Genomic DNA, 24,378 nt, shown 5'->3' with positions numbered 1-24,378 from the left:
GGCTGGTGTCCGCCCACCGCACTGTGGTGTCTATACACCGCAACCAGGTGTCCATACACCGCAATGGGCTGTCCATACGCCGCAACGGGATGTCCATCCACCGCACTGGGGTGTACGTACACCCCAATAAACTGTCCATCCACCGCATTCGGGTGTACATACACCGCAATAAAGCGTCCGTCCACCGCATTCCGGTGTCCATACACCGCAATAAAGCGTCCATCCACCTGACTGGGGTGTACGTACACCCCAATAAAGTGTCCATACACCGCAACAAAGCGTCCATCCACCGCACTGGGGTGTACATACACCGCGAGAAAGTGTCCATCCACCGCACTGAGGTGTACGTACACCCCGTTTCAGCGGACTCGGGTCTCGAACTTGTGCTCGGGTGTACGGACACCGCAAGAAAGTGTCCATCCGCCGCACTGAGGTGTACGTACACCCCGTTTCAGCGGACTCGGGTCTCGAACTCGTGCTCGGGTGTACGGACACCGCAAGAAAGTGTCCATCCGCCGCACTGAGGTGTACGTACACCCCGTTTCAGCGGACTCGGATCTCGAACTTGTGCTCCTGGTCGGCGCCGACGTAGCTGTCGCACATGAGGAAGAGGAGGAGTTGGTGTTTTCCGGGGCTTTCCGGGGCCTCGAAGTTGAGTTTAAAAGAAGAGTTTTGTTTCAAAATGGAAATTCTTTTTATTGCATGCAAAGTGTTTCCCGCAGACTCCCCAATCACCAGCCACCACTGCTCTTCCTTCTCCTTTGGGAACAGCGGCGCGTACACCGCGCCCACGCCGTCCCCGTCCTGCACAGTTGAAGGAATTCAAATCCATTTATTATTTAATTTATTTATTATTATTATTATTATTATTTATTGCCATTTATTACTTATTTTTGCTCATTATTTATTTGTTTGGCTGGTTGGTTGATTTGGTTGTTTGGTTGGTGGGTCGTTTATTTATTATGCGCCAAAACATGCATGCATGCACTTACGCATGCACTAACGCACGCATGCATGCATGCATCAGTGCATGCATGCATGCATGCATGCATGCATGCATGCATGCATGCGCCTTACCGCGAGGTCTCTTTCGAGTTGCACGGAGCACTGGAGGTTTTCTCCCGGGCTGATGTTTTCTGTTTTCGAAATTTCAAATTCCAAAGAGATCACTGGGTACCTGTTGCTCGCCTTCGCCACTTCCTGCGCAGCAGCAGCAGCAGCAGCAGCAGCAAAAGCAGCAGCAGCAGCAGCAGCAGGTCTGAGGCTGCAGCGGCAACCGCTGCACGGATTCCCCGTCAAATCTGCGCTGCCGCTTCTGCTGCTGCTGCTGCTGCTGCTGCTACTACTACTACTGCTGCTACTGCTGCTACTGCTGCTGCTACTACTGCTGCTGCTGGTGCTGCTGCTGCTGCTGCTAGTCCTTACCCGCAGCTGCGCCTGCGTGAGGGAAGCCAGCAGTTTCTCTCTTTGGGAATCTTCCATGTTCATGAAGTCAAAAACGTCCTTCACGTCCATCGCTGCATGCATGCAAATTCAAACTTTACTTATTTGTTTTGTTTTCCTTTTTTAATCTAACTCGAACTTTTGTACTTATCCTTTGCATTTTCCTTTTTTAATTAATCCAAATTCTGTTATTTAATGCATCACCACAGCAATTTAATCTTCTTCCAAACCCAAAACTCAATTTAATTTCCAAAATTAAATTTAATTTCCAAAATTCAATATAATTTCCAAACCCCAATTTAATTCCCAAAATTCAATTTAACTTTCCAAACAATTCCCAAAAACTTGGAAAAAGTGTAACAAGTGGCCTCTTTGAAGCAAGGAAAGCTGTCTGGGATCCCGCATCAATTTAATCCTCTTTTAAATTAAAAACTTCATTCAATTTCCGAAATTCAATTTAATTCTTCAAAACAAATTTAGTTCCACCTTAATTCCCAAAAGCTTCGCTAAAAATGTCCAATCATTTGCCTGTTTCAAGAGTTCAAGAATGAAATGCAGCAGCAGCTTTCTGCGCCACCTACATCAATTTGAATCTCTTTCGAATCTGAAATTCAATTTAACTCCCCAATTAATTCTCGAAACAAATTTAATTCCCATTTTAAAATCCAAAATATAATTCAAAAATTCAAAAATTGATCACCACTGGCCTCATTGACGAGTTCAAGAGCTGTCTGCATCATTTTAGTTCCTTTGAACTCCCAAACCCAAACTGAATCCCAATTAACTCCAAACGCGATTTGAATCCCATTTTGAATCCCAAAATCTAATCCAAAAAGCCCAACCACTGGCCAGTTTGGCGAGTTCTGGAGTGACATGAGGGAGCTGTTTACATGATTTGAATCCTCTTTCAACTCCCGAGGCCAATACAACTTTCAAAGCGGATTTAAATTTCACTTTAAATCCGAAAATAAAGCCCAGAAAGCGGCACCACTGGTCCGTTTGACGAGCTCCGGAGCGACATGAAGGAGCTACATACAGCTTTCAACCCCCCTTTCAACTTCCAAGCCGAACAAACTCCCTAGTTGCATTTAAACTCCACAAAATGCCATTAAATTCTCGAAACGAAGTCCAAAAAGCCGCACCACTGGCGTGTTTGACGAGCCCTCGCGCGAAGTTCGGGGGCTACGAACACCGTTTCAACCCGCTTTCCAATTCCCAACCGAAACAAACCCCCAGCTGCATGCAAATCCCACTAAACCGCATCGAAACCGCAAAAGAAATCGCAAAAGGCGCACCGCCGGCCCGCTAGAGGAGCTCGAGCAGTGGCAGCCACGGAGCCACGCACACCGCGCGACCCCCGAACGGAACACCCTCCTCAACTGCATTTGAACTCCACAAACGCCATTAATTCTCCAAGTGAAGTCAAAAGCCCCACCGTTGGCCTGCTTCACGAGCTCGGGCGTGAAGTGCGGCAGCTGCCTCAGCGGCGAAGCCAGCGGCCCCTGCCCGTGCTGCGGCAGCGCCTGCACGAGCCCCTGCGCGAGCTCGACTGCAGCAAGAGCCGGGAAGAGCCAGCCGTTGCTGGCGGTGACGTCCACGAGCGCATGCAGCAGCCGCGCGGCGGGCAGCAGCAGCTGCTGCTGCTCCGCCGCGAGGTCGCTCGGCAGGCTCCACCGCTGGCAGTGCGCCTGCGCCCACACCCAGGCAGCAGCGGCCCGCAGCTGCAGCAGCAGCAGCGGCGGCGGCGGCGCGAGTGCCTGCTGCAGCGCCGCGCCCGCTGCACCGCCGGGAGCTCCTGCTGCAGCAGCAGCAACACCCAGCGCCACCCGCAGCAGCACCAGCAGCACCGAAAACCCCTGCGCCGGCAGCACCTGCACCACCGCCAAGAGCCCCCGCAGCACCAGCACCAGCACCAGCAGCAGCACCAGCAGCAGCACCAGCAGCAGCAGCAGCAGCAGCAGCAGCTGACGTGGAGGAGAATGAGGGCCTTGGTGCTGGTCTTGTTGAAGTCCGTCGAGGGCGGCAGCTTGAGGCCGAGGCGCTGCGCCAAAGTCTTCAAAAGAGATTCTTCGCCGGGCCGCAGCGGCAAAAACGAAAACTCCGCAGCAGCAGACAAAATTTCAAATAAAGCCCGACGCTTCGACGTTGGAGACAGAGAACGGTTGAACAGTTCTGCAATTGAAAAAAATTAAAAGAATAAACGAATGAAAGATCAAACAATTCAAAAAGTTTCAAAAAATTCTGAAAAGCTTCACAAAATTTCACAAAATTTCAAACAAAGCCCGACGCTTCGACGCTGGAGACAGAGAACGGTTGAACAGTTCTGCAATTGAAAAGAACTAAAAAAATTAAAAGAATCAAAAGATTAAAAGATCAAAAAAATCAAACAATTCAAAAAGTTTCAAAAAATTCCAAAAATTTTCGCAAAAGTTCACACAATTTCAAATACAGCCCGACGTTTCGAGGTTGGAGAGAGAAAGCGGTTGAATAGTTCTGAATTTAGAAAAATAAAAAGAATTAAAAAGATTAAAAGAATTAAATGAATTAAAAGAATTAACAGATCAAGTAATTCAATAAGACCAGAAAACAAAAAGCTCAAAAAATTTCAAAAAACTTCAAATCTAAGACTCGATGTTTTGAGGTTGGAAAGAAAGAGCAGTTGAATAACTCTGAAATTCAAAAATGAAAAAAAACCAAAAAGATCGAAAAGATTAAAAAGATCGAAAAGATCAAAAAGATCAAAAAGATTAAAAGTATCAAAAAGATCAGAAAGATCAAAAAGATCAGAAAGATCAAAAAGATCAGAATGATCAAAAAGATTAAAAAGACCAATAAGATTAAAAGATCAAAAAGATCAGAAAGATCAAACAACTTTTTTGAACTTTTCGAAAATTCGAAAAGTTCGAAAAAGTCAAAAAAATCAAAAAGAGATAAAAAAGAGCAAGTATGTCAAAAATAGCAAAAAGCTGGAAAAGATAAACAGATCAAGAAATCAAAAAAAACAAATCAAAAAAATCAAAAAGTCAAAAAATCAAAAAAGCGAAAAAGATAAAGATATATTCTAGAATGTCGGAAAGCTGAATTGAAGTGGAGAAGAAACTGCTGAGAAGTTAAAGAATGAAAGAAAAGAAATAAATAAAAAATAAAAATAAAAAGAAAATAAAAACGAAAAAGAAAATAAAAATAAATGAGAAAATAAACATGATATAAATAAGAAAATAAAATGAAGTATGTCCCAAAATGAAAGCGAAACAAATTCAAAATCCGACAAATCCGACAACTGAGAAAATGGAAAGAAGTAAATCCGAGAAAAAAGAAGGAGAGAAATAAATCTGAAAAAGAAAAGAAAGAAAGAAATAAAAAGAAAGAAGTTGGAAAATAGAAAGAGGAGGAAATAGAAAGAAAAATAAGAAGAAAAGGAAAATAAAAAAATAAAAGGAAAATAAAAAGATGAAAATAAAAAGAAAATAAAAGGAAAATGGAAAGAAAAGGAAAACAAACAGAAGGGGAAAATAAAAAGAAAGCAAAAAGAAAGAAATGGAAAATAAAAAGAAAGCAAAAAGAAAGGAAAGGAAAATTAAAAGAAAAGGAAAACAAAAAGAAAAATAAAAAGAAAAGAAAAATAAAAGAAAATGATGGTGGCCACTTTGACGTAATAGAATGCGGAGATGAAACAAAAGAAGAAAATAAATAAAAGGAAATAAATAAAAGGAAATAAATAAAAGAAGATAAATAAAAGAAGATAAATAAAAGAAGAATAAAATAAAACAAAACAAATGATAAAAACAAACAAGTCCTAACCAACAGTGGCCACTTCGATGTAATACAATGCAGAGATGAATGTAGAAACAAAAGAAGAAGATAAATAAAATAAAACAAAATAAAATAAAGAAATAAAACGGAATAAAATAAAATAAAATAAAATAAAACAAGTAATAAAAACAAACTAAAAAGAGGAGGAGAATAAAAGGACAAATAGAAGAAAAAGAAGAATAAGACAAATAGAAGAAAAAGAAGAATAAAAGAAGAAGATAAACGGGAGAAAAAGACAAATAAACGAAGAACACAAATAAAAGAAGAATATGAACAAGAGAACAATAAAACAGATCAAATAATGCAAGATGACGGCAGAAAAACAAAACTAAACGAAGACCACAAATAAAAGAAGAATGCAAACGAGAGAATAATAAAACAGATCAAATAACTGACAAGTCCTGACCAATAGTGGCCACTTTAACAATAGTAAAATGCGGAGATGAGTCCCAAGTTGAGGGGCTGGAGTAGGAGCTCGTTGGGAAAAAAAGAACATAAATAGAAGAAAAAGGTGAATAAAAGAACAAGATAAACGGGAGAAGAAGAAAACTGAATGAAGAACACAAACAAAGGAAGAATGCAGGCGAGAGAAGAGCAAAACAGATCAAATAATTGACCAGTCCTGACCAATTGTGGCCACTTTGACGTAATAGAATGCAGAGATGAGCCCCAAGTTGAGGGGCTCGAGCTCGAGCTCGTTCTTCTCGGCGAGGCACTGGGCCTGTTCGAGGGAGTGGACTGCAGACTCGACGAGTTCGGAGAGGAAGTCGCTCAAGTGCTGGTGCGAAGTGCCCTGCAGCCCGTAGTAGTTCGGGTTCTGCGACCGCAAGTCGCAGCAAACTTGTCGCGTCAAAAAGAATTAAATAAAGTGAAACTGCATTTATTCGCATGCAAGAAAACGGAAATGCACGAGATCAACAGCTGCAGATGCAACCAACGCGCGCGGGAGGAGGCTCCGCTGCGCGCGGCTTCGGGGTGAGTTCAAATGCGTTGTTAGAATCGACTTTATGTGGACTTTAAATCGACTTTTCATGGACTTTTAATTTAAAAAGGGCCTTATTCGCGGATTTATGAATGTATCTTATTCGCGCTGCGAAATTTGAACGGCGAGAGGCACTTGTTGAACCGCCACGCACGCCAGGTGTCCATACACCCCAGCACGCAGCACTTTCCGGCGTTCAAAAAGCTCCAAAAGTGCACTTAAGTCCGCCCTAGACTCGAACTAAGTATTGATGAACACTGCGTGGCGCTTTTTGCAAAAAATGCTGAGAAACTGGGAAAAATTCCGGAAAAATGGAAAGAAGCAGCGGGAGTGGCCTGCCTTGGAGAGCCTTCTGTAGAGGAAAGACCAGGTGAGCCAGTCGACGGCGTCTTGTTTGCTTTCGATGGTTTTCAAAACGACTTCTGCGTTGACGTGGTCTTGCAAGTGCTGCTCGAGCTGCGACTCGATGGGCAGAGGCTCGAAAATGAACTTCTTGTAAAACTCCCGTTTGCTCGAAGGACACAACAACACCACGTACCCGTGCTTGTCGATTCCGGGCCGCGTGGCCCGCCCCAGCATCTGCAGCACGTCCGCGATTGGGTAGTCTTCGTATCTGGAAAAGCATTCAAACAAACTACTTGCGAAGCACTTCGGCTTTTGGCTCGACAAAAGAACATTTGAAACGAACATGCCGTCAAGTGCCTTCATAGCTCAACAAAAAGACCACTTGAAAGGAATATATCGCTACAAATACCTTCATATCTGGAAAAAGCATTCAAACAAATAAATTATGAAACATCTAGGCTTATGACTCAGCAAAAAGACCATTTGAAAGGAATAGTGAAACATTTATTCTTCATATCTGAACAACAAAACAGTTCAAACAGATTAATTGTAAAGCGTCTTTATTTGTGTCTCAACAAACAGACCATTTGAAAGGAATAAATCATAAAACACTTTCATATCTGAACAAAAAGAGCATTTCACAGAAATAAATCATAAAACATGTACTCTTCATATCTCAACAAAAAGACCATTTAAAAGAAATAAATCATAAAACACTTAGTCTTGATATTTGAACAAAAAGACCAAAAGAAACAATAATAATCAAACATTTAGTCTTCATATCGGAACAAAAAACAATTTAAAGAAATAAATTATAAAACATTAAAGACTTCAAATACTTTTTTAATTCCAACAATTAAATGATAAAACAAAATCAAAAAAAGATAATTTTCCGTTGGGATTAAAAGAGTTACTTAAAATATGATTTAATGAATTAAAAGTTATGTTTTCAATGAATGTTCATTTCATGAATTGAAAAATAAAAAGTGTTTCTTTTTGAAACAAATCTCCTTTTCATGAATAAAATGTGTTGTTGAGATAAATCTCAATTTCCAGAATAAAAAAGTGTTATTTGTTGAAACAAATCTCCTTTTCATGAATAGAGAGTATTTCTTGTTAAAATAAATCTCCTCTTCATGAATAAAGAGTATTTTTTGTTTAAACATATATCATTTCCATGAATAAAAAGTATTCTTTATTTAAACAAATGTCATTTTCATGAATAAGTTTTTTCGTTTAAACAAATATTCTTTTCATGAATAAAAGGTATTTTTTGTTTAAACAAATATTCTTTTCATGAATAAAAACAGTTACATGTTTAAACAAATATCATTTTCATGAATAAAAACAGTTACATGTTGAAACAAATCTCATTTTCCCGAAAAGAAAAGTATTTTTTACTGAAACAAATCTCATTTTTCCGAAAAAAAGTGTCATTTATTGAAACACATCTCATTTCCCGGAAAGACGCGCCATTTATTGAAACAAATATTCCCCAAAAAAATGTCATTTATTGCGACAAGTCTCATCTTCCCGAAAAAAAGTGTTATTTACCTAAACCAATTTCATTTTCCCGAAAAAAAAAGTGTCATTTATGGGAACAAATCTCACATTCCGGAAAGAAGTGCCACGAATCGGCAGACCGTGAAAACTTGCACTGAAAACTTGAACTGAAAACTTCCATTGGAAACTTGAACTCAAACCTTGCACTGAAAACTTGCAATAAAAACTTGCAATGAAAACTTCAAGTGAAAACTTGAACTGAAAACTTGAACTGAAAACTTGCACTGAAAACTTGAACAGAAAACTTGGAGTGAAAACTTGCAATAAAAACTTGCAATGACAACTTCAAGTGAAAACTTGCACTGAAAACTTGAACTGAAAACTTGCACTGAAAACTTGCAATGAAAACCTGCACTGCAAACTTGGACTGAAAACTTGAACTGAAAACTAAAACCGAAAACTTGCACTGAAAACTTGCAATGAAAACTTGCAATGAAAACTTGAACTGAAAACTTGAACTGAAAACTTGAACTGAAAACTTGCACTGAAAACTTGCAATGAAAACTTGGAATGAAAACTTGAACTGAAAACTTCCACTGAAAACTTAAACCGAAAACTTGCACCGAAAACTTGCAATGAAAACCTGGAATGAAAACTTGAACTGAAAACTTGCAATGAAAGCTTGAACTGAAAACTTGCACTGAAAACTTGAACTGAAAACGTGAACTGAAAACTTGCAATGAAAACTTGCAATGAAAACTTGCAATGAAAACTTCAAGTGAAAGCTTGCACTGAAAACTTGAACTGAAAACTTGCACCGAAAACTTGCAATGAAAACTTGCACTGAAAACTTGCACTGAAAACTTGCAATGAAAACTGGAACTGAAAACTTGCACTGAAAACTCGAACTGAAAACTTGCATCGAAAACTTGCAATGAAAACTTGAACTGAAAACTTGAACTGAAAACTTAAACCGAAAGCTTGCACTGAAAACTTGCAATGAAAACTTGCAAGGAAAACTTGAACTGAAAACTTGAACTGAAAGCTTGCAGTGAAAACTTGCAATGAAAACTTGCAATGAGAACTTCAAGCGAAAACCTGCACTGAAAACTTGCACTGAAAACTTGCACTGAAGTGCGGGCCGACCCGTTTTCGGTGAAGCGTTTGGTGTCGACGATGACGACCAAGTGGGAACTCATTTGGAGGCCCCAGGCGGCCTCTTCTGCTGCCACGACAACTTGAATGGCGCCGCTGCAGTGCAGCTGCTGCACCAGCAGCCGCTCAGCAGCAGACAGCCCCGCGTGGTACAGCCCCACGCCGTAAGAGAGCGTCTCCAGCAGCATCTTGTCCCGCACTATCGACGTGTACTGCTTCATCGTCTCGTCTGCGCGCACAGCGCATGCATGCATGCATGCATGCATGCATGCATGCATGCATGCATGCATGCATGCATGCATGCATGCATGCATGCACGCGTGCATGGACCCGGTGCATGCATGCACGCGTGCATGCACCCGGTGCATGCATGCAGGCAGGGGTGCATGCGTGTGTTGGTGCGGCGGTCACAGGCCGCGAAACAGCCGAGATCGCTCGGAAGAGGGGAACGCCCGAAGGCATGCATGCATGCGCATGCATGTGCTGCATGCATGCATGCATGGAGGCAAATATATGGGAGAAAGCCCCATTGTTTCGCTCTAAGAATCCGCAGCACGGCTGTTGAAGGAGCTCGCTGCATGCAGCAGTTGCTGCAGCCTTGCCTGAAACGTGGAGGTACTTCTTGGGCTGGTCGTCTGCGGCTGTCTGCAGCAAAAGGTCTATGGCCGTGAGCCTGCACTGCTTCCTGTCGGAGCAGAAGACCAAGACGTTCTTGAGCTTCCTGCTGCTGCGGCTGCGGCTGTCTTCGCTCGGAGCTGTGTACAACTTTATGGCTTGGTGCACAGCCCGCGACATGGCCAGCAAACGCGCCTCGCGGTTGTACACGTCGAAGCCGTGCAGCGAAATCTCCAGAGGCACTGTGCGCACGCTCGGGTGGAAGTTGAACAGCCCTGAATCCGCACGCCCCGTGGACAAAAACGCGAAAATAACTCCAAAATAAAACAAATAAATAAATAAGTACATAAATACTCCACTAGTGCGACGCATATCTGCAGTGGCTCGTCTAATTACTCGGCCGAAATCGAGGGTTCTTGCACAGCGGTCGATCCTGCGCTTCCCGGCGCTGAGAGGATCTCGAGATCCAACAAGTGCAAAAATACATTTAAAAACTTCTACGAAATTAAAAATGGGATGAATAAAATGGTATTTTGCGCGAAATGTGGTCTTTTCCGCGCCTCACCAGTGGCCGACACGCCGAGCCAGTCCGCCACGTCTTTGGCATTTGAAAGAGAATTGGCACAAGCAACAATGCGCACAGGCTGAGGCAACTGCGCTGAGATGTATCGCATGCGAGAAAGACAAACTTCAAGAGTGGAGCCAACTGGGGAGTTCAACAAGTGCAGATCGTCCACCACCAACAGGCGAATGGACTGCAGAACCTTCCGAGTTTTCCAACGCCGTGATAAGAAGTCCCACTTGTCCGGGGTAGATAGCACGATATGAGACTGTTCCAGAATCTGCAAATGCATGCAAAGACAGCTTTCCAGATAATTCACCAAGAGTGCATCAGAGCAAGTTGAATCCCCTCTTTTCAAAGACGAACATGATGCCAGAGGCGCCCCGCGTCCCAGTTTGACTGTTCTCTAGCAGCAGCAATCGTTTCCGCAGCAAATAAAAGCAGCTAAGCAGCAGAACAAAGAAAAAAGCAAAGGCTGAAACAGCAAACGGAATGGCAGACGCTGCACATTGCTGTGTCCCGCAGCACTCTCAAAACACCACACTTGCAGCAAAATGTACTGACATGCGGCGTTTACTGACGCGCGAAACAATTCAAAAGGAGAAAGTACCTTGAGATCTGCATGCAAGTCGCCTGTGAGTTCTGAGATCTTGAGTCCGAGGCCCGAGCCCAGTTTGGAACTCCACTGCCGCAGCGTTTCCTGGACTACAGATGAGTAGGGGGCAAGATAAACAGCTTTCCAGGCACTGGCGGGCTCTGTCTTCAGCATTCGCAAAATGGCAAACTCAATGCAAATCTCTTTGCCACTTGTTGGCGGAAGGCACAACAAGACTGGCTCGTTCGTTGAATACAGAGTGGAGAAGACCTGGCGCACAAGACCCGGAAACAAACAACACATAATTAGCAAAGTAAACACTATCACCGCATCACGTGTATCATCCATTGTAGCACAAGTTTCCAGAAACAAAAAAAGCATATTCTTCTTCACAAGGGTATTTCGTGCATACCGCACCGCGGGTACAAGAAACTGCAAAATGCCACTTTCGGGAAAGCAAGAGCGACAGAGGCAACACTACAAAACAGTTTTCTGCACAGTCAGGGAGTCCTACTTCAACTTCGAATTGAATTACTTTCCAAATGTGTTACAGTTCGATCTCAGCGATGTGTACCTGCGTCTGAATAGGGTTGAATGCTTTGATGCCCTCTTTCTTGTAGAGCTCCTCGGCCTTCTTGTCGTGCAAAGAGGAAACCGGCAGCGGCTGCAAGTCCAGCAACTCTGCATGCGGCATGGGTTTCTCCGGCAAAATGAGGTTTCTGAACGAAATGGGAAGGGAAGCTGAGGAGTGCAGCCAGCGATCCGATATTGCACGAATGCAGTAGTTCGGGGGAATCGGGTCGGTGACTGGCAAGGTGAAGGTGAGGGTGTGCTCGACTTCGCCTTGAAACGCCGGCAAAATGAACATCTAAAAAGACGCAAAAGACGAAAACGCAGAAAATAAAAGATTTAAAACACTTATAATATATATATATTTATATTTTGTGAAACACTCGGAACAAACTCCCACAGAGGAACGGCAAGGCGCGGGCGGGAAGTTCGTGGCTGCCGCTATCAGCGCATGCGCATGCAAGACTCGCAGACCTCGTGGTGGAGAATTTGCTCGCAGTCAACATCGTGAACAATAATCCAAAAGACTTCTCCGTTTCCGTGGATCTTGGGGTCCCACTGGAAGTCCGGAGTGATGGTGAGTTCCACAACGAGACAGGAGCGGCTCAGCGGCTGCACGAAAGCTGCAAGTTCCAACTTGGGGAAAGAGTGAATCAAACGGTGCAGCAGTTTGCCCATTTTCGGCACACGCACAAGTTCCCCTATTTCCGTAGAAGTCAAGTCATAGTAACGGTCAAAGGGCAGATCTTTCTTTTCAATTTTGCGCAGCAGCTCCTCAGGCAGTACCTGCATGCAATTGCCAAACAACTCCCGAAACCAAGTACAGCTGACCACTTTATAAACAAAATAAAACCGATATTTAAACGCAAAAATGCAAAAAACTGCAACGGGAAAGACTCCCCAAAGCGCTAAGGAGTCATCTGGTACACATTGCAACATTTCTTGAAAATGCATCCGCAAGATCCCGCGAAATGACTTTCAAAAAACAGATTCTTCAGTTAAATAAGACTGACCTTGAACTGGCGCAAGGGAGTCATGGTGCTCCACATGCGGCCCTGGACTTCGTTGCAAAGTTGAAGTGCCCTTATTGCAAGTTGTGCCCAGCCTCTTCTCAAGCAGATGTCGAAGATCGCCCGCATTATTCTGCTGGCGCTCTGCTGTACGTACACCATGTCGGCCATCATGGCAAAGCCCTCCAGCTTCAACTTGCTGATGTAAGCCTGCAGAAGAACATTAACTTTCGAAGAAGGCTCGTCGGGGGAGCCCTTGACGGGGATTGGAACGCGCTCCATGAGCCTCTGTAGTTCCAGTTTCTCTTCTTCTCTGACAGGCATGTACTTGAACTCCGAAGAAAGAGAGAAAAGCCTCAAAAGCTCAATATCCGAAAGAGTTGGTTTCAGATGCTCGTTGTACACTGCAATCGTCTGGTACTTGATGTAGTAGTGGCTCGCCACTCTCCCCATCGCAGTCACGTGAATCGTTCCAGTTCTCTTGTCATATTTGATCAGAAAATGCCGATCTAAAGTTTTTAATGCTGAGTCCGCCAAGTTAATGCAGTATTGCTCCAAAAGTTTGTCCCCCACCACCATCTCCTGCGGAATGCCGTACAGCGATGGAGCCTTCAGCATGCGCACATACAAATAGGTGTAGCCCAGCCAGTGCACAGCATCTTCTCTGCTTCTTACGGATCCTGAATAAAAATGCAAAAAAAACAGGAAAAAATCTAAACATTCATTCCTTTTGCAAATTAAAACGTGCACGCTGCAGCGCCACTTCTTGTGATGCTCCTCTTGTGCACCCTCGACTCTGCCAAATTCCGGATTATGAAGTCAAACTTAGAGTACTGTCCGGGTTAGGAACAACAAAGAGAGTTTGAAAATATTCGGACTTTACAATTCGCTAACTGTGACAGCATTCGAAGTTCAAGTGCTGCATGCAAAGAGCCTTTCGCGCATGCATGCAGGCTGCGGCTCCCTCGCCTTACCCAGAACAATCTCTGCATTGAGCATGTCTGGAAGGCACTGGATCATTTGCGATTCGATTGGCAATTGTTGATTGTTCAAAGAAAGATAAAACTGAAGTTCGCTGTGCTGCGTAATCAAGATGGCGTGGCCCCCAGTGTCGTACTGCGGCCTTCCCGCGCGCCCCATCATTTGCAAAATGTCCATCGGCGACAACTCCGACCACGCGCCCTTCTCCGGCAAATAAACTTGAGTTCCTGCACAAAACAAAAACAGAAGTCCGCAAAAAACAAAAAAAGAGGCTGACACGAGAAGCTGAAATGCCTTAAAGATGTTTCGAAATGAAGTTCGTAAAGCTGTAACTGACTTGAACGTGGCTTGCAGCATGCAGGCATGTGCAAACACGAACACTAACGGGCGCCGCTGGAAAGCAGGTTAACCGTTGCACTATAACTTGAATCCTGACAATGACTCTAGTGGTTTATCGTTTTCATTCACTTTAGAAAAGTCCAGACGCGACAGATCCATGTAATGCTGACCTTTAATGATGACCGTGTGGGCGGGAAGGTTGACACCCCAAGCCAAAGTCGCAGTGGACACGAGAACTTGAATATGTCTGTCAGCAAACAAATCCTCAACTAGTTTCCTATCAGTTCGGGGAAGTCCCGCGTGGTGAACGGCAAAGCCGTATGGCAACAAGTCTTTCAAGTCCTGCGTCTTCACTGCCTCCGCCTCCGCCTGCAGAATCTCCCGACTTGCTGAAAAGCTCTGGAGAAAACGAGGTAGCGTATCTTTTTGAAGTGCTGCATCACATATGAACTTCGCCGTCTTCACTGTTTCCTTGCGGCTGTGCACAAAGATGAGCACTTGGTTCTTCCCAGCGCACTCCAGAACCTGAAAGCAGAGGCAGCAGCAACACCGCAGCAGCAGCTCATGTACATCAGCACAAAGCGCATGCATGCATTAACTAAGTTGAAGTCCCCCAGCTAAACCAAGTGCCTCCCAGCAGCTAAAAAGGCCGTTGTTGTTCACATTTGCAATTCCTAGCAGTAGCCGCTGCAGCAGATTCAGCTCAGATCGTGTGCTTTCAGTGAAATGCAGAGAGTGGCGCTTTCGATCAAAACAAACCTTTTCGTAAGTGACATCATTCATCGTGTTGTATCTCCGGATGGCCTTCTTGTCTTTGATTCCAATGTAAGTTTGTTTGAGAGGAACTGGGCGGTAGTGATTGCCGAAAACAAACAGCCCCCTCTCCGGCTTAACCCTCAGGAACACCGCCACGTCTTCGTAGTTGGGCAAAGTTGCAGAAAGCCCCACTAATCTAATGTGTTCTTGAGACATTTCAATTTGACGAATGGTGCGCGCCACTATAGCCTCCAGTACGGGGCCTCTGGTGTCATGCAACAAGTGGATTTCATCGATGATCACGAGCCGAACAAGCTGGGTATATGCCCTCTCTCCGGCCTTTCTCGTTATAATATCCCACTTTTCCGGAGTTGTGACAATGACTTGAGTTTCCTCAATCTTCTCCCTCGTCAGATTAGCATCTCCAGTCAGCTCCCGAACGGAAATTCCGAACGGCTGCAGCCGCTGCGAAAACGCCTGGACCTGCTCCGCCACCAGCGCCTTCATGGGCGAAATGTAAATGATTTTGAATCCCTTCAAGTCGATGGCTCCAGTTGTTGCGTTTCTGTACTGTCCGATCACGTTCAGCATCGCCAACATGGCCACGTTCGTCTTCCCTGCTCCCGTCGGAGCGCAAAGCAGCACATTCTCCTCATACGCGTTGAAAGCAATGTCATAAACTTTCGACTGCAGCGCATTAAGCCGGTCAACTCCAATCCCCGCAAACGCCGGCTGGCTCCACTCCGGCATCGAAGACACCGACAGCAAGCCATCAGTTTTATCGGCCGGCCGCTTCAGCGCGGGCACAATCACTTCGTCATAACTCTGAAAAACGACCAACAAACAGTTTGTCGAATTCTCTTTCATGAAATTATGAAAAAACCGGATCGGCAGGCTCTAGAAGGTATTCGCAAAAGGCCAAACATGGCAGGGAACACCCGACGGAACTGCTCAGCGAACTAAAAGATTTATGCAAAAAGTGTCGATTGCCACTGTAGCTGAAACCTGCCCTGGCCCACTTCACCGGCACTCACGCAGAAAATGAAACTATAAATATAATATTTCAAACTAAAGAAGTTGAACCTTTGGTTTGCTTGCAATGAGGGAAGGAGGTGCTAGAGCTGCAGCCCACCTTGGTCTCAATGCGCTGAGTTCCGTCGGGCAGTTTGACCTTCGCGTTCGCCATCAAGTGGCTGCCCTGGTGAAACGCAATGCTTTGCAAGTCAACAGATCCCGTTGGTTTGCGTTGAGCTGCTTGGCTAGAGGGTCCCACGTGGCCGCCTGGGGCGCCGTGGGAGCCTCCGCCCAGCGCGGTGGCGTCATCGTCAGCCTCTGCGGCTCTGAGGGAGGCGTCCCGCGCCTGTTCCAGACAGAACACGTTGCAAACTTTTAAAAGTGTCTAAACAAATCAACTTAAGCGGGACCTTTGGTCCGAATTCGGGGGTGTTCACTTAGTTTCAAGTGCGCGGCCGCTTTCCCGCAGCTGCGCCCGCAGCCAAGAGCCCGCTAGAGACTTCAGGACTGACCGCAGCCACAGACAGCAGCAGCGTTTACTGAGTGAAAGAAAGCCCCAAACAGCTGCATGCGCTGCAGCGGGGGTTACCTGGGCCTTGGCAGCAAGTGTTGCTGCCTCCTTGCGGACGTTGAGAGTGACTTCCTTTTCTTTGTTGCGCCTGGAGGTGAGGGCGTCGAGGAGCTCGAGGACTTCTTGTCCTTCTTGGGAGTTTTTCATTTCTTCCCGAATGCCCTCCTTTTCCTCGGTGGTTTGGGCCTGTCCGAGGCGAATGCAGTAGAAGAGCTTCCACCTGTTTTTCAGGATTTTCTTCGCGAGTTCGAAGTTTTCGTACTTCAAAATGAGCACCAACTTGTTTTCGCACTCCTGAATGTCCGGAATGGGAAGAATGGACAAGATTTCCTTCTCTGTAGCTACAGCTTGGTTCGGATCTGCAAACACCGAGTTCAGTTCCCGCTGCAGCCAGTGGGGGTCAATTTTGGAAACGTCCAGCGAGTAGTGGGACTCGGAGTTGTCGACTTCTTCTTCGTCCAGGTTTTTCGCAGCCAAGTAAGTCTTTTCTTTTTCTTCTTGTTCTTCCGTTTCTTCATCTTCTTCTTCGTCTCCCTCAGCCTCCATGTCGGAATAGTCGTAGTCCTCTTCGCCTTCTTCCTCTTCGTCGAAAACAACAGCCACTCCCGCCGTGGCGTCGGGCTCTCCTGCGGCCAAAAGGTGACAGTCGAAAAACGCAGTGCGCGCCTGTGGGAACTTCTTTCAGTGAAAGTGAACGAAGTGCTCCTTTCGCGCACAAATGAGCACAAATTGAACTTATTCAACCTGCATGCAAATGCACTCCTCACTATTCGCTCAAGTGGCGGAAAACGCATGCAAATTTGCGGCGGCACAGGCTGAATAGCTCAAGAACTCAAGAAACCAGCAGACACAGCTGCTGCTGCTGCTGCTGCGCATTGTTGCTGCTTCTCTTTGCACTTAAATGCAAGTGAACAAAAATGCAAAAGGTTTCAAACTTGTGGAGTGCGGGGCGAAACGGCAAAGTGCATGCATGCATGCAGCAGCAAACGGCCTCTCCATTGCAAAAGATCGCGGAGTTGCTGCATGCAAAAAAAAGACAAGACAAAAGCTGCGGGGCCTTGCACCTGCTTCGTCTCCTTCTTGGTCAGCTCCCATGAAGTCTGTGATGTTTTTGGAAAGTTGGAAAAGTTTTGTGAAGCGTTCTTGAGTGAGGGGCCCCAAGACAGCTTCAATTCCCCTTTTTCTTTCTCCTTCTTTGAGTCCATCTTCTTTCAAAACTTGCAAAACTTCATCTGCTGCTCCCCGAAGCACTTCGTCTGGCTGGTCCCCCAGCTGCTGCTGCAGCAGCACCAGCAGCTGTTCGTACACCTGGTTCGTCGCGCGCGTCGTCGGCCGGTAAAAGAAGTTCTCAGTTACATCTGCGTCCAGCACAGTTGACCCTTTCTTTATGTCCTGCAAAATTGAAAAAGCAAACAAACAACAACGCAAACAACTCGCAATTGCCCAGCAGCAGCAGCAGCAGCAGTTTGCTTTGAATTCGATTCAACTTGCATGCAGAGAGCAGCAGAAGGGAACCGTCCAAGTATTGTATTGTTTTGTGAAAAGTTCGCAGCAAACAGCACTTGCAAACTGTTGCGACAAAAAGTACTTGCAAATTATTTCCAAGTCGGAAGCAGCAACTGCAGCAGCAACTGCTGCAGCGACGCAGCAGCAACAACTGCTGCAGCAACTGCCGCAGCGACGCAGCAGCAGCAGCAGCAGCAACTGCTGGGGGGGGACTGTGGGAGTTACGAGTTTCGCTCTTTTGGCAATGCCTCCTTCCTTGAGTTTGTTTCTTCTTTTCCCAATCTTCTCCTTTTCTTCTTTCTTCAAACCCCTCTCCGCCTTGTCTCCCATGGGGTACAGCTTGCGCCCCGCCAGCGACTCCGGCTCCCCCGTGGGCTCCCCCTGGTGGGCCCCCCCGGGGGCCCCCGTGAGGTAGGGGTCTCGCTGCAGCACAAGGTTGCTGTTTTGTCTGTACTCGAAGCGCTTGAAGCGCTCAAAGGCCTCCGCCATCTTCGCGGGCTTTCAGCTTTCCACTAGGAGTCCAGGGGGGCATGCAAGCTCTGGCCAGTCCAGTTCGCCAAAACCTTTCAAAAATTTGCAAAAGATTGCCGCAAAGAGCGGCGACGAAGGCCATCAACCTACGCAGAGCCACGCGCGAGCAGCCCCCAAGTACCTCGCATGTGCTCTTGGCACATCTTGGGCTTAGCTCTCGATCCCACCCTCTTCCGTTGTTGTCACAAAAGAGATATTACCAGCACACTTCAACTTGAAATATGAATTCTCCCGCAAAAAGCCGCAAGCATTGCAAGTGCATGCAAGAGCCGCCTGGTCCAGCCCCATGTTAGCGGGATGAGTGGCAGCCAAGGAATGGGGCTGGCAGTCTTGAGGCCCCTCCACACGATAAAATTAAAAAAAGGGAAACTTCCTATAAATGCATTTGCAGAAGTTCTAAAATGCTAAGAAAAGACCCCAACAAACTACTGGCCGCCCTTTTAGATCGGGCTGTGCGGGATCGAACGGCATGGGTATTCCTGTGGTGTAGTGTATGGACAGTCGGGACAGTGTTTGGATTTCCAGTAAATTGGTCAGCTTTCCTTGATAAAACACTTTGAAAAAGAGGGATTAGAGGCTTTAGGTGTTGCAAATATTTCACAACAGGAGTAGCAGGGCTTAGGAGTATCTGAAATGCCTGTTCATCCTTTGGTTCTGGCTCTTCCGTACATTTCTGGGTCGCATGAAACAGTACTTATGCAAGAGCGCAACAATGCCAAGAAATTGCGTATTTTCGGCTTCTTGAGTTTCAATTTCAAGTTTGGTCATTTTGCAACTTCAATATCGGAAACGGTGTTCTGGTTGCGGATGTTGCTTCTCCGGATCTGCCGAACGCAGAAAAGACTTCTTCTGCACTTAGCCTAAGAATACTTATCTGTGCCTTTTGAACTGTGCATTTAAACACTATTTGACAGCCTTAAAAGCCCCTATTTTCCTTCTACGAACACTGCCTAATTCCAAAGTTCTGGACTCTCCTGCAAGCTCCTAGGGGGCTGTCAGTGTCTGCTACGAACTCTAATACTGTGCTTTAGCAAAATCTCCCCAGCATACGACTGAGTTGGTCCAATGGGGGAATTGTATTTTTGCTGCATATTTTGCTTCTTTTTTCTTTTAGTTTCTAGAAAAGCAGCAAGGTGTATCTCCTGCTGCTAAATTTGCAAGTTGGAAACACAGTGTTTCTGTGGCTGCAGAAGACATAGTCCGAGGCCTGAGGCTACGGGAGAAGCTTCATGCATTGACGGCGCATGCACAGGATATAAATTCAAACAAATAAAAGTGAATATTTCCACTAAACTATTCAAGAAACAGAACGATCTGGGGAAATTTTCAAGAAAGCAAACCTGAGGCCATGGCTGTTAGCACGGAATGCCAGCACAGCAATTGAACTGTATTAAACTTGAAAAGTTGAAACCAATAAGATATTCAAAATCTGTTCTTGGTATCTTTTGCAAAAAGGTGCGTGGGGAGGTGGCACAAACAGAGGAGAGTGGAAGACGCTTGAGATGGTGGCACAAAGCAGAAGATGAGGCTCCTTTTTCCGAGCTATGAATAAAAGTCTTCCCTCATTAAAAGTCTAGCAGATACTTGTCTAAACTCTGTCTCTAGAGAGGTGTTAGAAGGCCATGTCCACGCGGATCCTCGCTTTCTGCACGGGCTTATCAACAAAGTTCGTTGAGTTAATTTGCAAGCCCGCGAAACGAGCAGCCTAAAAGACTACCGGTGCGCGAGCGCCACTTCCGTTGCTCAGCCGCCGCCGAGGGCTGGGGGGAGAACAAGTTCGAAGTTGAGGGTGGCGCTGCAGCTGGTAGTGCAGCTTCGCGCCCGCCGATAATAAAAAATCCTGACAGGCTGATTGCGAGGGTTGCGGAGCACTGTTTCGGGCCAGTGCACAGAACGTGCGCCCGTTAGCCAGCGCAAGGCGCGAGCCAGTGCTAAGTTTCCATGGCTTCGTTGCGTTTCCAACAACCGGAAACAAGGACCATGGCGTGTTGGAATAGAAAGCTGGCGCTGACTACCTGATTCGGACGACATATGACATGCGCCATATGTCGTGGCTGTCCTTTCCCGCAGCTTGCATGTTACACTCGGAATCTAGCTGGCCTTCCTCCCTCCTGCCACCACTCTGCTGCCGCGCAGTTTCCCTAGCGCAGCAGTCGCGAAGCTATTCACCCACAGACCAGCAAGCAGATACCGGCAAAACTCAACGGTACAAGCTTGATGGCAGCAGACAGGCCCTCAACAACCTAGCAGGCAAGCACTAGCGAAATGCCTTAGCGCGACACTCATTCAGATACTTCGTAGCCATTCTGTCACGCAAAATATTGTTGCCTGAACCAGTGGGCAAAGCCCCTCCTAGTCATGCTACCACAAAATTTTATAACATTGCCACGATACCACGCAGCTAGAGAAGTATGAGCCTGGTTTAAACACAGATGACCAGTGCGTGAATGAAGGTCCCTTGCACTCCCGAGGTCAACAAGCCCATGATCTCCAAGATTACAAAACTGGAAGGTTGGGCGACCTTTTTTCATCATGGAGTTGAGGAATCTCTGGGGGTGAAGCACAAGTGGCGAGCTGCTTCACATACATCCAATGTATTCAAGTTCTTGAGCTGGGAAGCGGAGTGGCTGGCCTCTTTGCTGTAATGCCGTACAAATGATGAGCTGTAGACAAAAGTCCATTGCATTGTGAAGGCTCTTAACTCCTTGCATTCGCGATGCCATACGATTGGCACGGCATATGACACAGGTGGTTAGACTCTGAGGACCGCTACTACTTTACGTGGGCAAATTTCGCCACAATTTCACACATTACAAATTTTTTCCATTTTGGTGTATGCGAATCCGTGGAGCTGGTTGTGAGACTTTGGTGGCTTTTTGGACAGCTCGAAGCTCGCAAACAGGCAGCGAATAAGTGAGCCAAAAACAGCTATGCCTACTGCGACTGAGGCGCAGGCCAATTCAAGTGATGCAGATGCATTCTAAGTCACATACGAACTACTCAGATAGCCTGTGCGATATATGTTGCGCAAGATCGGGGAACTCCTTCATAATTCCAAAAGCAGTAATCCTGTTGACTCTTTCGGGCTCCAGCAAGCGCAAGATAAGCTCTAACCACCTTTCGGGAACATTTGCAGCTTCCAGCTGTGGCCGCAAGACTTCAGATCTAGTTTTCCTTTCAAGCAGTCCTTTTGCCAGCTTCCTCGAGTCCTCCATTTCGTACCACTCATCCATGCCATAGGCAGATTCTCCCTTTGTGAACAACTCGTACAGGAGTGTCCCAAGAAGCCACATGTCAACGGCAGGGTGAGATACACAGGACTCGCTTGTTTCTAGGGAACGAAAAATCGAGAGAACTAGCTGCGGCTCAGATCTTTCCAGATTGAACGCAGCAAAAGGCCCGTAGGGCCACCCGAAGGGGGAGGAGGAGCGAAAGCCGCTCACAACGAAAGAACCGTCGGGACGCACAAAGATATTGCTCCAGTCCACAGCCGCACTGCTTATTCCTGCCTTCTGCAATTTAAGGAAGACCTGCAACAAGCGGCTACCAATGTATTCGTGGGTTTGCGGCAGAAGTTCTTCGCCTTTCAGATCCAAAGTCTGCATGCTTCCGTGCAACTCTTCCAGAAGGTACACTTGACCAAAAACGTAGCTCCCATTAATTACAGTAGCGTCTGTTGCACCTGCAACATTTGCCGTGTAAATAGGAATGGTGGCAATTTGCTGAGAATCGTCCTCGCCCTCTGGAGTGCTCTTGGAGATTTGACTGACCACTTTGTCGTCAATTTCATTCCAATACGAAATTGTTTCAAAGAGCGACTCGCTGTCGGGGAATTCCGACGCCAGAGGAGCTTGCATTATGCAAACGCGCATGGTGTACAGCTGCCGGGACTTGACGTCCTCTGCCAGAACAAGCAGGCCGGAGGGGTCCGAGCCTACAACCTTTGTAATGCGCATTTTGCTAGGCACAGGTTTGTTCTCTGCACGTCGTTTGAATGGGACTACATCTTCGAGCTCAAGCGTCATCCCCAGCAGTGAATCTGACTTGTCGTTCGATAAAGTTCTCGCAGCAAGATGCTGTCTGTTAGCTGGGTCTACAGAGAGGCTGCTGCTCTTCTTTGATTCGGAATGTGCAATTGCCTGGGCAATGGCATCTTTTCCTTGTTTCAGAGTTGGGGAGAGGGTCTCTTCAAAGTGTGCTATCGTTGGCAGCCCCCATTCATCATACTGAGCGGGCAGTTGCCGGTGTGTCCAACGCCCCGAGATAGTTGCGGGAGGTCGAATATCAGAAACCCGCAGAGCTTTAGCAGTTGAGTCAGCTGATTGATGCAGTCGCTGCTTCAAAAGTCCCACGAAAATACAAAAAGCGACAGCAGCGAAAAATGTTGGAACGAAGAATAGCTTTTTCCGCGGTCGAGCAACAGAGCCCGTTTTCTTTGAGTCAGAGTAAAGTTCGTGCATCTCTAGACTGTCCATATCAACAGGTACCACGCCATCATTTCGTAAGCTCACGCTTAAGCCTGTTTCCGTAGGCTCGAATACGTTGCTCATCTTTTCGAAAAAGAGGCCTGGAGGAGACCACGACAAAAACTTTACCAACTAAGCTGCACATTACGGAAACATGAGGTATTAACCAGACGTTGAAGATCTACGCGGCTATGAGCGCCCTGGCGGCAACTCAAGCACCCCGCATCACACTCTTCCACTGGCCAACAGTTGAGCGCTTCGTCGGCAAAGCGGGACGAATGAACCCAAAAGACACAGAAACAAAGGGTTCTTTGTTATCAGGCATGTAGGAATAAAGGTATGGAGGCGACTTGTTCACCCCACATCGTCAAGGCTGATGACGAAGTCCTGTGGACTGGTTCTACTCCCTCTCCGGGGAAACTGCAACAGCATCCGCTCTGAACTCAGACTACATTAGGTCTCGATTCCTATATTTTTAAGTTTCTTTGATTTGTTTCACACTTTAAGTGACTGTGAAGGGTGGGTTTCAGAGGTAGCAACTGTCCGCCACCTATCTTCGAGGCCGTAAAATTGAGACAACAGGTAAATTATTGCAAAGCCTTCGCAGTACATTGATGAATAATCCGCCTCTGAGCTGCAGTTGATATTAAAAACGATGGCTCAAAGACAGGCATATTTGTCTTGCTCTCATCAATGGCATGTTCTTTGTAGCGAAGACTCTGACTTCAGCCAGCGTCTCGCATCGGCATTCCAGTAACCTCGGCTTTCCATCCAGTAGAGCCGGCGCTTCACTATTGCCGAAATAGCTAGTGTAATTCCGTGAAATATTTTCGATTATGCATTTGTCAACAAACATAGGGCGCCGCAGCCAGATTTTCGGGACACATGAAAATCTTGCCGTTGCTATTGGGGATACTTTCGTATCAAGAACACGACTCTGGCGGTTCTCTATCCTCATGCCGTCACTGCGCCCTCTCCCCAAACATGCGCGGAAATTCGATTTTGCCTGAGAAGAGCGCATAATGACGGCCAGCCTTTTCCTCTCGTTTTCAGCGGCGGGAGGCACTTGGCGCTTGACCAGATCCGGGGAACTTTGGGACTCAATTTGCCAGTGGGCGCGCGACTCGTCCTAAGCGTTTTAGCATGTAAGAAGCGCAATAAGCCTTCTGATCCTATTTTGGAGGCAGAGATTCCAGAGGATAAGGCATAAATTCGGTTGAGCAGAGGCACGACTGCTAGGAGGCGTGCCGAGAACATTTGAAGCGGGTCGACAAGTCGGCGAGCAGCCTTCCGTCGCCAATTGACGCAAGATCAAGTAAGGCAGCACGAAATTATTTATGAATTCCTGCTGAAAGGAACCTTGCAGTCCCAGGAACACGTAGTTTTCATGTTCGTCCTCTGCATATCGTCGGCGTCGGAAAACACCCCTCACCATAAACGCAAAACAGCTACGTTGCTGCTTTTATGGCGCTTACGCTGCAGAAATTTATAAACTCTGCTAACATGCGACCAAATATGTATGGAGCAAAGATATATGGAGCTTACAAAACCATGGTCCAAAAGCGAAACTTCTGCGGCTTTCCTGTAAAGCTTCCTGTAGCCTGGTTTTGCGTCCTCTGTT

General features: G+C 46.2%; 2 protein-coding genes across 2 annotated transcripts; both read right to left on the bottom strand.

The window, feature by feature from the left end:
- Positions 1-543: 543 nt before the first annotated feature.
- Positions 544-18,249, bottom strand: ETH_00021190 (sec63 domain-containing DEAD/DEAH box helicase, putative; the record flags this gene model as incomplete). The annotated part of the gene is made up of 21 exons (XM_013375607.1): positions 544-804; positions 1,078-1,200; positions 1,426-1,517; positions 2,879-3,131; positions 3,413-3,615; positions 5,884-6,073; positions 6,578-6,851; positions 9,233-9,470; positions 9,844-10,131; positions 10,422-10,698; positions 11,029-11,283; positions 11,588-11,881; positions 12,058-12,369; positions 12,597-13,273; positions 13,568-13,801; positions 14,084-14,438; positions 14,673-15,494; positions 15,802-16,029; positions 16,273-16,880; positions 17,319-17,646; positions 17,986-18,249. The coding sequence occupies 21 exons, from the start codon at positions 18,247-18,249 to the stop codon at positions 544-546; spliced, it is 6,576 nt and encodes a 2,191-aa protein (XP_013231061.1).
- A 3,038-nt stretch (positions 18,250-21,287) lies between these two features.
- On the bottom strand, positions 21,288-22,841 carry ETH_00021185 (uncharacterized protein; the record flags this gene model as incomplete). Its single annotated transcript, XM_013375606.1, has 1 exon — positions 21,288-22,841. The coding sequence occupies one exon, from the start codon at positions 22,839-22,841 to the stop codon at positions 21,288-21,290; it is 1,554 nt and encodes a 517-aa protein (XP_013231060.1).
- Between the last annotated feature and the right edge of the window lie 1,537 nt (positions 22,842-24,378).

The sequence above is a fragment of the Eimeria tenella genome, genomic scaffold (genome assembly GCF_000499545.2).
Source record: "Eimeria tenella Houghton genomic scaffold, Eth_scaff29, whole genome shotgun sequence".
Taxonomy (NCBI): domain Eukaryota; phylum Apicomplexa; class Conoidasida; order Eucoccidiorida; family Eimeriidae; genus Eimeria; species Eimeria tenella.
Note: the sequence above shows the minus strand (reverse complement) of the source record. Positions and strands in the feature narration are given on the sequence as shown.